General features: G+C 53.2%; 1 protein-coding gene across 26 annotated transcripts in view; it reads right to left on the bottom strand.

Annotated features, from left to right (window-relative positions):
- Window positions 1-13,133, bottom strand: part of Klc1 (kinesin light chain 1) — a 56,047-nt gene that overhangs the window by 3,622 nt on the left and 39,292 nt on the right. For 3 of the 26 annotated variants that reach the window (XM_058582245.1, XM_046453035.2, XM_058582255.1), the window contains exons 13-14: window positions 11,802-11,963; window positions 6,047-6,177 (exon numbers count right to left, since the gene is read on the bottom strand). In XM_058582245.1, the coding sequence (XP_058438228.1) occupies window positions 6,047-6,177; window positions 11,802-11,963 (293 nt within the window). The other 23 variants (XM_058582250.1, XM_058582256.1, XM_058582251.1 and 20 more) reach the window with 14 other exon arrangements.

The raw sequence follows: 13,133 nt of genomic DNA, 5'->3' as shown, positions 1-13,133 counted from the left end.
TTGCAAACGTGAGCCCCAGAACCCAGGACGCCCGGACCCCGAGGCACAGACAGCCTCTGCAGCTGCCTGTGTTCCGTGAACTCAAAAGAGTTCCTGGTGGCATGGTGCCCCTCACAGCTTTCACACCAGATGCAGGGGTTTATTTTTTTTAATTCTTTTAAGAAAAAAGTAAGGTACAGGTTTAATCTCCTCCAACCCTGTCAACACCAGGACCACTGGGAGGACCCAGCCCAGCCCCAGGTCTGGCTTCTGCCTCCCTGTGCTGCCCACCTGGGAGCTCTCCTGTAACATCTATGGATGGTCCCTGCAGTGACTAGCACACTTGGCCCTGGGCTCCACCTGCTCCACCTTCCTGCCACTATTGGGTGGTGGTGAGGGTAGAACCCAGGGCAGGCAAGGCAAGCGCTCTACCACTGAGCAACACCCAGCCTTTGTGAGGCACAGTCCCACTAAACTGCCCAGGGTAGCCTTGAACTTGTGATCCTCCTGGCGCAGCATCCCCAGTGTGCACCACCTGGCTTAGATTGGTTTTTAACTTGGGACTGACAAAGACTGAAGAGACAAGTGCCACTCTCACTTAGGTTCCTGTCTCCACCAACGAGGACACTGAGGAGTTGGGACGTGGCCACTTCTTTCCTAAGAGCATTAAGATGCAGAGGACCACACTGGAGACAGGCTACCTGCTGCCCCAGATCCCATGCAGCTCCCCCTGTGACTGAAGTGTGGCTCCTTGGGTGCCACAGGTTTTGCCCCCCCCACCTGCATTCCCACAGAGACAGCCCAAGGCCATCTGGGCTGGGCTCTGCGCTCTGGGTGCTCACAGCCTGGAGTGGAGGGAGCTGGGCCTGCAGCTTCCCTTTTTCTTGAGTAGCTGTGTGGGGAGCAGCTTGTCACACTATGGACTGTCCTAAACCTCACTAGACAGCATTTAGAAAACTAGTTCCCGACCCCTCAGAAGCAACAGTGCAAACCTAGCCAGCAGCCTCCATACGGCAGTACAGAAGGAAGGCTGGCCAGAGCCCTGGGGCACACGCGGGCCTGCCAGAAGCAGACACCCTTCCCACAGCCACAGTTGGCAACCAGAACTGATACCCAGTCACAGGGCACATGAAGACATCTCAAGTCCAGCTGCTGCAAAAACCCCCATTGCTGTCATCTCCGGCCCTTGGCTCAAGAATAGCACGTGGGCCCCAGCAGCCCACATCCAGCATACCAGCCCCTCGCCCAGCAGCATGCAAAGGGATGCTTCAAGGTAGCTAGAAGCAAACAAGTTAGGGCCGTGGCTGCTGCGAGGTGAGCACTGAAACCCCACGTCCCGGCAAAGGCTGCACAGCCTGGGATACACCTGGCACCCGGCACCCTGAACCTGCCAGCTGCCGTGGGTTCACAGCCTCCTGTGGCTCACACGCTGCCTGAATGGTTCTCCTGAAAAATCCACCCCTCAAAAGCTTTTCAAAAATGAAAGACACGTGTCAAGGTGTCAAGGTGCTTAGCTGAAGGAGCTGAAGGAGCCAGCAGGCAAGGGCTGGGACCATACCCTGTCAGTCACCACGCTGGCCCTGCAGAGGCCCTGAGGCAACACCGCGAGATAGAGCCTGACGAGCCTCCTCCCTGCCACGGCAGCGTCTCTCCTGCACTGGTTTCTCTAACAGACTACCTTGAGCTCCCTTCCGAGAGGACGTCCTCTGTGTCTCTGGTTCATTACAGACTTGTCACAGTATCAAAGTCTAAAAGAGGCCTGGGATCAGGGCAAGAGGGAGACAGACAGATGCAGGAGTGTCCGGCTCTCATGTTGGTGGCTCTCGGGCGCCAGATGCAGAATTCTTGGGCATGGCTGCCCACTCTTTTCTAAAGGCAGCCCCTGAGGTTGGCCGTCACTATCTAGGAAAGAAAGCTCGGCCACCACCAGGGCTGCGAGGGTCTCAGTGCTCCGTTAGTTTCGGGGATTCTATTTAGCTCTGTCCCGACCCTCAGTGGACAGGTCAGTGTGGCTGGCACTCAGAGCTCTCGAGTCTGCCAAACAGTTACTTCGTTCCTGCATGAAGAAAACAAAACGTCATGCTTAACCAGCACCCCCAATGGCGCCAGCTCCGTGGGGTCCCAGGCCTGGCCTACTCCTCAGCTCTTCAGCTCCGGTGCTCAGACCTGGAGGCTAGAGGTCTGCATCAACCACAGCCTTTGGGCTGGGCCACAGCAGTGCGCAGTTGTGGGGTGGTCCCCAGCACTGAGACCTCTCCGTCTCACTGCCAGGAGTGCTCAGTGTCCTCCAGTGGCTGCCTGGAGCCCTGGGGAAGCTCTGGGCAGTGCCTCCCAGGTGCTGCCAGGCCCTCCTGTCGGTGACCACTGAAGGGCTGCCAGCTCTCCAGGTGTGGTGCCTGGGAACCAGCAACTGTGGATGAGCTCTGAGCAGAGGGAGTCAAGGCCACTGGGGCTGCCAGGTCTACTTGGGGACCTGAGCAATAGGGCCAGTTTCTGAAGCCCCCAAGAGATGGCCACACCAGATGTTCTAGAGAAACAAAAATCGAAAAGGTCACTTCTGATGCAGACAGAGGCCAACAGAAACGAGCGCCAAGATGAAACAAAGTGCGCTGCGCGTTTGCGGTGTAGACCGCGGCCAGGCACTGACATCTTAGTGTCCAAACGCACACCAGCCGTGTGCCACCTGGTGCTGGCCATCTAGAGGACTGGGTTACAGCTCAACTAGGCAAAGAACCAGTTAGAGACTGAAATCATGATTCCTCACGTGAGAATCGGTCGAGCTTTGACATTACTCTACCAGAACAAATCGCTTGAACTAGGTCAAGCCACGTGCAAGATCACTGGGTTAACCCCTCTCCCGTGGGTGTTCGCAGCTTGAGCATCCCTGGCTCACACAACCAACAGGGAGAGCAGGGAGAGCAGGCTGGCACAGCCGGCCATCCGACTCACATCCCTGCCGCATGGGCAGAACGGCTCGGCGCTGAGCGGCCAGGGCAGGACAGGGAAGGCTCCTTACTTGGAAATGATCTTCTGCAGCCTCGCCACCCACGTTAAGAGCATTCAGAGAACTGGCATGCTTCATGCTGCGACACCGACGCGGACATGCAAGGACAAATGGATCAGCATGTCAACCAGCCAGCAGGACACTGGGGTCCCTGGGGACTGGGCCTTCCCTGGAAGTCCCTGCTGTTTTATGCCCCAGACAAAAGCCCAGTTTCCTGCATCTCCCAACAAAGAGCCCATGGTTCTCGGACACACCAAGCCCCTCTGCCATGCCTGCCCTGGGGCTCTGGAGGCCTGGGGGGCCTCATGCAGGGCTCAACCCACCCAGGCCAGACATGGAGCTCACTGTGAACATCCATCAGACACATGAGTATGTTCTGTATTTCATACTTTTTATATATTAGGAAAAGCAATTTTATCATCAGTAAGAAAAACTCTGAAGGCAGTATTTCTTACTTCAGAAAACCAACATTTAAAACAAATTTTATGGCTTTACGTGTAAAGAAACACAGCCATTTATATATACATTCACTTTTCCCCACCGTTTGATGACTACAGTACTTGAGCTGTAGGCCAGGGAATGACCTGTAGCCTGGGTTTAGATCACGGAGGCTACAAAAATCACTGCACTGTTCACCTCCTTCACGGACACCTCTGGACACGAAGCCACTTCCACTTTCGCACAGTGACGCGGTGCTGAGGTCACTGGAGTGCTCCCGTGGGACACCAGTGAGCCTGGGGGCACAGAGGACAAGGGTGCCCAGCCAACAGCTGTGGGCCAACTCTCGCTGACACAGTGACACGCAGACCACAGCTTACCTTTCCCCAAGCAGAACCCATCCAGGGTGTCCAACAGGACGGACTGTCCAGCAGCCGCCCGGATGCTGCCAGAGGCCCCTACTAGTTCTCCTCTACCTAGGCCACTCCAGACCAAGTGCAGCCACATCAGCTCAGCCCTGTCCACAGGCTCGACTGCTCTCTTCTCCCTGCGGCCAGCTGGTTTCTTCTAAGAAGGCAATGCAGCCTTCTCCCTCAACTCTGCAGGATGAAAGCAGCGGCGGGACCCCTCACAGTGACTCTGTCTTTCACTCTGGGGCATCAGGACGATGGCACACAAGTCCAGCTCAGCAGTGGGCCACCAAAGCCTGCTCCTGGAACATCCAGTCAGCAACTCCTGTGGCAGCCCCAGGCCAATAGGCTCAGCCCCACCCAAGCACTGGCTAGAAAAGCAGGTGCTGGGGCCCCAGAAGCCAACAGCAGGACACCAGGGAAGGCCAGGCAGCCCATGGGAGGTGCCCGAGAACACTGGCCTTGTGGTCTCATGGGATGGGAGCCCCAAGGCCACTGAGGACGCACTGGGCTATGTGAGCACAGACACCACTGCCATCCTCAGGCTGACCCTGCAGCAGCACTGGACACAGTGCAGGGCGGCCGCACTCAGCATGTCAGAAGCCAGGTCTTGGAAGCAACAGAAGGATGCTGACTGCTCTCACGTGGGAAGTGTGGCCGTGTCCCAGGGCTCAGAGTCAGAACTAGGGTGTGCACACCAAGGCCTTCAAAATGTCCAGAGCCTCAAGCGGCCAGGGTGCCTCCCTCTGAGGAACTAAAACCCTGGATAGGGTGTTCTGATGCACAAATTGTTCTGCTCAGAAAGGTCCCCCTGCGGGGTCAGACCCAGCAGCTGTGGGGCACTGTCGGCCCCTCCCAACGTCGTAAAAAGGCAAACATCCAGCCGTTCCAGAGTCACTCGGTGTACCTGTCACTCTGTGTGACCTGTCACTCCAGGTCTGGGAACAATCAGACACCTCACCCCAAGGCAGTCCAGGGCCACCTTCCAAGTGAGAGAGCACGGCAGCACTGCACCTGGCCAGCCAGGGGCGTTGTGCCAGGGCCCGGGCAGTTTCCACCAGCTGCAGGGACCCTGACCTCCCCCACGGTGTTCCTGAGGGGCCCACAGCAGCGTAGCACTGCTTCTGCCCAGGGACACCCAGCTCCCAAAAGCCACCAGAAGTTTTCACCCTCAAGTGGAGTGACTCCTAGAGGGACAGAGTGGCCAAGAAGGCCAAGCACAGACAGAGTGGTGGCCACTGTGGACCTTCTGGCCAGACCCTCTACTGGCTACGGAGGCACCAGGTGTGGGTGATGGCAGGGTCTCGGGCACAGGTCCTAAATGCCACTGAGGGGATCAGACTGGACATGGTTTTAAAGGGCAAAATAACAAACAGCTGAAAAGGACAGGACTTGACATTTCTCACAGGTCCCCGGTGGACTGACGGCCCTGAGCTGACCAAAATTTCGACCACAGAAGGTTTCACGTGGGATCGCCTCCCGCCCCACAGTGGTGGGCACTGAACCCAGGGTGCTCTACCACTGAGCATATGCCCAACCCTTTTTATATTTTATTTTAAGACAGGATCTTGCTAAGTGCTTTCAACTTGTGATCCTCCTGCCTCAGCCTCCTGAGCTCCTGGGATTACAGGTGTGTGTCACTACGCCCCGCTGAAAACTGGCAGTGTGGATGTGACTGTAGAGAAGACTCCAAGACCCATGACTTACGCCTTTCTTCAAGCACATAGAAACTGAAAGTATGAAAATACAAACTTTTTTTAAAAGCCATAAAACTACAGCCCTTCTTTCAAAACCCTTTTTGCTCCTGATAATGATATCTGCATGAGAGTTAAAGTAGTCATAGCTAACGTGATTTTGAAAGATTAAAATTTTAAAGGATTTGAACTAATGCTAATTAAAAAAAAAAAAAAAAAAAAAGTAATGCCTATCAAGGGTAACAAGTTCCAAACTCGCAGTGTTGTAGTATTCAATACCCACTTTTCCCGGCAAAGGCTTTCTTTGAACATGTAACAAAATCGAAGTCCACAAATTTCTTTTGAAGGCATCAATCCTTTGGGCCTCTAACAGGAAGTTTTACAATTATTTCCATCTTGACAAAGATGGAACCTACTAAACCCCTCCCCGTTGCTGAATCTGGGCCCAAGCAGGAGGTGCCTCGGGGGGCCTAGTGAGGAGCAAGGACCTGGGTGGGCAGGAGGGCTGGGGAGATAGTTACCCGGGGTTCCTTGGCTCACTCTCTCGTGAACTTCCTCCCTTCAGCTTCCTAACCAGCTTCTCACTGCTGCGTCTAATGGAGGCCCGGAGTTTGCTAAAGGAACCACTGCGTTTTAAAGATCCAGTGCCATCCTGAAAAAAACGTGAACAAATGTGAAGCTGCAGGAGGACCCCCCCCCAGGCCCAGCTGGGGGCAGACCAGGATGCCCAGCCCACCCAGCCCACCCAGCTCAGCCCAGCCATTCTAGTCCTGAGAAGCCACCAACTGGCCGTGGGCACAGAAATCCATCCACGTGCAGTTTCATTATAGATGAGCCAATGGTGGTGAGACCCCTTGAGTGCGGAGCAGCTCACAGAAACCAAGCCATCACATTCCCCAAGGCAAGACAATTAGATTGCTGCCCTGAGACAAAGACAACACACACTTTAGGAAACTAGGGCAGCTTCGAGGAATGTCACCACAATCAAATCCCGTGTTCAATAAACAGGTGAACATCTGGTCTAGACAGTGAATCCTCTGGACCCTTCCAGCTACAGGCAGCACCCAGCAAACAGAAGGTCTCCTTCAATGTCGGTATCAATGTAGTGAGAAAATTAGATGCAATGTTCATTTTCTACAAATAACTAAACATCCTCAGACACCCTGAAGAAAGCAAGTAAAGAGGGACCACCTGGCACGGTGACCAGCTCAGACACTAGGAATGAACTCCTGGCAGAACCCAACAGAAATCAGACACAGAAGGAAATGTGTGTGAACAGCGATATTTATTCTGAGAACAGCCCCTCGGCGAGACCCAAGGGACCCGTGGCTCAGGGGCTCTGCAGCACGGCGCTCATGGACCCAGCAGACAGACGCAGGACACAGGTCAGCCGGAGTGAGTTTATTAGAAGTTAGAAAGACACAAATACACACGTCACTGAGCACTTGAGGATTAGTAGAGCAGAGCAGAATCGCTAAACTTCACACAAGACTACACAGCAAACTACTGCAGCGTGTCCTGGAGGCCCTGCAGGGCCCCGCCAGGCCTCTAGCACAAGGGGGACGTGCAGCACATGCCCTACTCCTACAGCTCGCCACTGTCCACAGGTCACCGTCATGCCACCATGGTAACTCCTGTGCGACACTTCTAACTACCTGGAATCAGAGTGAACAGCTAATCGCTCTTAATTTTTGAACTTGTGTATTACACAGTAAATGGATTTTATTAATACAGTTCTTATTACTAAGTACATATCTGGCAAAGCTACATGTATACAGAAATCAGGAGCCCCCAAGAGGACAGCAGCACCAAGAGGAATGGCCAGTCACAGAGGTGCAGCTCTGACAAGCTCCTAGGGGCTGCTAGACACAGCGGGCAGCACTGAAGAGAGAGGGAAGCCGGAGAAGGCGCCACCCGTCATGCAGGAGCAGTGTGAGAGGCACACGGGCGGCTAGGCCTGTCAGACAGAAAGGAGAGAGAGCCACGTGAACCCGCGGTGAGGACAGGGCAGCAGATCGCGCTCCGCGCAGCTTGGTTACAGTACTTCTAGGTCACGGCTCTCACAGCACTGTGCAGCCTCAGCACTGGGCACTGCCTCTGCCACCTGCTTCTACCAGCCCCGCAGAGAGCAGGTGCCCAGCCCCAGGGCACCCTACAGAATATCGGTGGGTACTCCTGATGGTCGTCAGAGTAAAGGGAGCATTCTAGGAGTGTGGGCTGGCAAGTCAGAAATCTCCTTGAGGCCCACTGTGAAAGTTCTCACAAGTAACTACGTTGAGCAGACTTGGCACTGGAAGGCATCTGCTGGGACCAAAACGTTGGCCACAGAAGGCCACCACCTGGGCCTCTCCTGGGAAGCTCTCCCTCTTAAGCCTCTCCTGGTACCCCACACTGTGACTGCTCCCCAAGTCAGGCTGGACTCCCACTCTCTTAAAAACACTGACATCTTAGACATTTCAGAACTTAAGAACTACTGATTTTAAAAGTCGACAGCACATTTTAAACATGCAGTTGACATCCTAAATGAGTTTCCACGGGCAGGAAGGCCTCCTGGGTCTGGCCCGAGGACAACCGCATCTGACAGGAGCCCAGACGCAGGCCTGTCCCCAGCCACTTGACTCACCATGGGGCTCACGCTGAGCAAGTCACTTAACCAGCCCGAGCTTCATCTTTCTCATCTTTAAAATGGAAAAATAAAACTTGTTACCAAAGCCTCGAGAATGCTGGGAGGAAATAAATCAGAAGTTCCCGCTGCTCTTCACAGAAAGGAGGCTGGTGCTCTGTGCCTGCCATCCACTGTGCCCACAGAAGGTGCTCACCTTCCCCAAGCTTGATCCTAGGCTAACCACAGGGTCCAGAAGGATCTCAGGGTATGGGTACGCACTCACATGCACACGCACACACACGCTTGCAGCTGCTGGGGAGGAAGGTGACACTCATGCAGGCCAGCCACCACTTCCTATGAGCCCTGCAACCAGGTCTGCAGCTGGTACTCAGGGCTGGGCTGGACCAGAGCTGGGCACATCTGCCCCCTTAGGGTTGGTCCCCACCCTGCACGTGCCACCTAAGGACGGTGATCACCCAGAGACTGGACAGAACTCCACTGGGACGGACTGGGAACTAGGAGGCCCCTGCATCCTGACACTTCTTTACATGCCATGAAGACATTCGAGTCACACAGGGGGCCTCTGAGCAGGGAGGCTGCAGGTGCTGCAGGTTTTAAATTTCCCTTTTGGTATAATCTAGTTGTCTTCCTAGGGTAATTTTTCAAAAATAAAAATCTACTTCTAATTAACCATTATTACCTTCCCCAATAATCCTGGGTAAGAGGAATTCAGTGTAGTGAAATCTCAGCAAAGAACAGCCTGGGAGATGGGAGACAGCCAGGGCAGCTTCTGAGCTGGCAGCAGAACCAGCACAGGCCGGGGAAGGAGGCTCCCTGGGCACAGGGGGCTGGAAGCGCAACCTGACACTGGCTCAGTAGACCTCGACCCAGGACAGCCCAGAAGGGCCTCGTGGTGCCTGTGACTGAAGCACCCACTTCACAGGACACAAAGCCCCTGGACAGAGGCCAAGGAAGCTCAATTTCACCGAGAAAAGGGTTCCCATACGGGGGCAGCTGTGCTCACTCCAGGGGGCTCAGGAGCCCCAGCTGCCTTCGGAGCCCCAGGGAGTCGCAGCCTTGGCAGGGCACAGGCAAGAGAAGAGAGCTGTGCCTCCTCAGCAAGTGACCCCAGTGTTCAGTACTGACACCCACGCTCCCCAAGTCCTCAGCATCCCAATGACCTTGCTGGCCTTCTCCTTTGCTCACATGACCCCGCTTAAGGGGACTCACAGGAGCGCAGGGGCAATGACCAGGACCGTCTGTCTTGTCTCTGACCATGGCACCCTTTGTTCTATGCCACTTCTGAATACTGAGAAAAACTAACGTCCTGTGGAAATGGCCACTGTCACTTAAGCAAAAGGCCTTGCACTGGCTCTGAAGCTGCCACAACCCAAGAGAGTGACACATGGTTTCCCCCATGTGGCGGGTTCCGAGGTTGTGAAGAGCACTGAGGAGCTGGGTGAAGCTCAGTGTTGGGGCGCTGGCCCGGCATGTGCCAAGCCTGGGTTCCCTCCCCATCAACCCCACCCATTATCAGATACAGAAATTCTTTTTCTAAAAATTAAAAAATTTTATGCAAAATCACAATTTAAAATAAAAACTTGAAATCTGAGGTTAGAGGTGACTGGTGCAGTCTTGAAATCTGAGGTAAGAGGTGACAGGTGCACTCTTGACATCTGCCTCAACACCCAGTTTATTTGTTTTATCTCAAATGCATAATCCTGAAAAAAATATTGAGGCACACAGTGGTTGCCAGATTTTCAAATGGCCTGCTGTGTGACCTCGAGGAAGCCTTCACTTATAGCCGGCAGGAGAGACCATTTGATCGTTGGTGCAGACAGACGAACACACTGGGCTGCAGCGTGATCAGGTCTGAACCAAGTCAACTCCGTTCCTCGTGTAACCACACCTCTCACAGCTGACAAAAGAAATGCCTGAGTGTGCACATGGCCTTCACTGCCTCTTTAAAATAATGGAAGTACAATTTGAAAATAAAATGCAAATCAAAAGCCCGGGGAGGGGAGCTCAATGCTGCAAAGAGCAGTCTGAAGGCCACAGCCATCCCAGGTCTCAAGGCCTTGGCCACTCCATAGGAAGAAGGGCACCCTGCCCCATTCAGGAACCTCTGAACTGGCGCCCTGAGGCACCGCTGTCTGGAAGTCAAGTGTGCTACTTAGAAAGTAAAGCCCCAAGTCACCACACAGGTATGTCCTATGTGATAATGTATCCAAAGTGAGAAAGGAAACGGGACAAGAGACAGTGGGGGTGCTGCTGCCCAGCATGTGGCCACCTCCAGCCACATCCAGCTGGGAAGGTACCCAAGCCCCTTCCCAGGTAGACAAGAGAAGCCCCCCTTCCTTCCCCAGCACGTCCTGAAGACATGGTGGAGCCCTGGGCTGTCACAGTCTCACTGCCACAAGAGTCATATAGACATGGACCTAGAAATACTGTCTCAAGAGAAACTCCTCCAGAACTTCATACAAGAGAGTCAAACTCTGCAGGCAGGCACTGAAGACCAAGCAGGCAGGTCCCTCTTTGGAAAAGCATGCAGGCACAGAGCAGCCGAGAAGAGTACAGTACACAGCTCCAACAGGGCAGACATAGGCAGGAGGACTCCCTGTCCTCACTGCAGTTTGGGACCACTGCCCAGCTGGGCTTCAGCAGTCAAAGCAGATGCTGATTGGTTGTCTTGGCACAGAAAGATCCAAAGCAAGGAAGCTGCCAGGTTAGGACAATGGAGAGAATATTCTCCCTGAAACTCTGGCTGCTCCACTTTCCAGACTGCTCAGTTGCGATGCAAGCTCCTACCAATCTGCTACAGCTAAAAGAAAATCCTGAAGAACAAATGGATTCTTTATAAGACAGACATAAGAAGCCCCAAACTGCAGTTTAACAAAATTGCACAATGGCAGCTAATCAAACCACTGCTGCAGCTTCAAAAACTCGATGGTGCACATGGATGGCAAATCCTTGCTGACGAGGACACCAGTTCCATGTACAGAAAAGCAGCTGGGGTCACATGCTCCCTGCAACCCTGGGTAGACTGGGCAGTGGACTTCCCCAGAGCCAGCCAGTGCAGCTCTCAGGGGTCTGCTTGTTTCAGACACAAGCAGTCTCCACCTGAGAAGCTAGACAGGCAACAGTGAAGAGTGGGATCGCCAGATGCCCCAAGAGTGAAGACTTGGCAGGCAGGACTAAGGTGGTCAGTGGGAGGAGTGGCCACCCTGATGCTTTTGTCCATGAGCTGTTCTTCTCTAAAAACAAGTTCCACCATCTCTCTGAAGATGACCTGGGTTAATTCTAACACATCCAGAGCAGCCAGCTCAGTGAAGTTGGGAGCACTGAGTTAGCAGTGAAACAGGCAAGTTAGAGAAGCCAGTTAGTCGTCTGCCACACCGACTCCTGGGGTGACACGAGACCTGAGTATGGCCAATGCTTTGAGTCGCCAGGACACTCAGTCAGCATGGAGAGCTCAGGGGTAAGCCAAGCAGCTCCCGTGGGCTCTCAAGAGGCTACACTGCAAGCAAGCGGGGGCCTGGAGTATGAGCAGCAGTGAGGCTGTGGGATGCTGCAGGCACTTGATTTAGGAGAGGGAAAGGCCTAGCAAGGAGACGGAGAGGGCCGCGAGCACGCCCGCCAGCTCCGCGCAGCTGGCTGTGCGCTGTACTTACCCCGTTCCACTCTACGCTCATACTCACTTCCTCCCCTCCGTCAGGGCCACTCTCGTACTTGACCACGTCCACATTGAGACTCTCCCGGCTCCTCCGCTTCTCCATGTTCTCAGGGTCATTTAGCACTTCAGCCACTCTCTGTTTGTGAACAGTGTCAAGACCCTGTGAGCCAGGCAGGGGAAACGTGGGACCCATTAGCAGGCAGGTCTGAGCAGGGGTTTCTCAGATACTTCAAGAAAAGACCAGTTGGTAAATTATCAGGAGGAAAAAAAAAAATCAGGAAAGGGCACAGGGGAGGACTTCCTAATGATGTGACAGGTCGGGATTACACAGTGTCCACAATGCCACAACTCAGGACTGCGGTACACTGAGTGTCCACTTCAAATTAAAAGCTGTAAAGAGGCTGGGTGTGGTGGCACACACCTGTAATCCCAGCAGCTCAGGAGGCTGAGGCAGGAAGATTGTGAATTCAAAGCCAGACTCAGCAATTTAGGGGGACTCCGTCTCAAAATACAAAATAAAAGGGGCTGGGGATGTGGCTCAGTGGTAGAGCACCCTGGATTCAATCCCTGGTACAAAAGAAAAAAAAAAAAAGAGGCAGAAAGCTATAAACAGATACTGAGCTCTAGGTAATGATTTATACTGAAACATTCAGTAGGAAGTGTACGGATACCTACAAATTATCTGAAATGCTTCAAAAGGATGGAAGGATGGCTGAGAGAGATGGGGTCAAGTGTCTGAAACATGACACAATCCAGGTGGAGAACTAGGGTGAGCCCTATACTTCCTCAGGTGTGAGGAGTTTCACAGGATGCTAGGAGACACCTGGTGTCTCAGGTACATGCTTGAAAACTAATAAGTGTTTTTTTAAAAAACCAGGGATTGAACCCAGGAGAACTTTACCACTGAGCTCTATCCCAACCCTTTTTATTTTTTATTTTGAGACAGAGTCTCACTAAGTTGCTGAGGCTGGCCTGGAACTTGTGACCCTTCTGCCTCAACCTCCAGAGTCCTTGGTGTCATAGGTGTGTGCCCTTGTGCCTGGCTTTACTTCTGTTCTTTTTTTTTTTTTTTCCAATTGTAGATGACACAATACCTTTATTTTATTTATTCATATGTGGTACTGAAGATGGAACCCAATGACTTTCACATGCTAAGCAAGCACTCTACCACTGGGCTACAACCCCAGCCCCTACTTTTATTTTTCTTTTAGTTATTGATGAATTTTATTTTATTTATTTATATGTGGTGCTGAGAATTGAACCCAGTGCCTCACACATGCTAGGCAAACTCTCTACCACTAAGCCACAATCCCAGCCCCTCCCCCTAAAT

This window comes from Marmota monax, unplaced genomic scaffold (genome assembly GCF_021218885.2).
Source record: "Marmota monax isolate L192 unplaced genomic scaffold, Marmota_monax_Labrador192_F-V1.1 WCK01_AAM20220418_F8-fsc00190, whole genome shotgun sequence".
NCBI classification, from domain to species: Eukaryota; Metazoa; Chordata; class Mammalia; order Rodentia; family Sciuridae; genus Marmota; species Marmota monax.
Note: the sequence above shows the minus strand (reverse complement) of the source record. Positions and strands in the feature narration are given on the sequence as shown.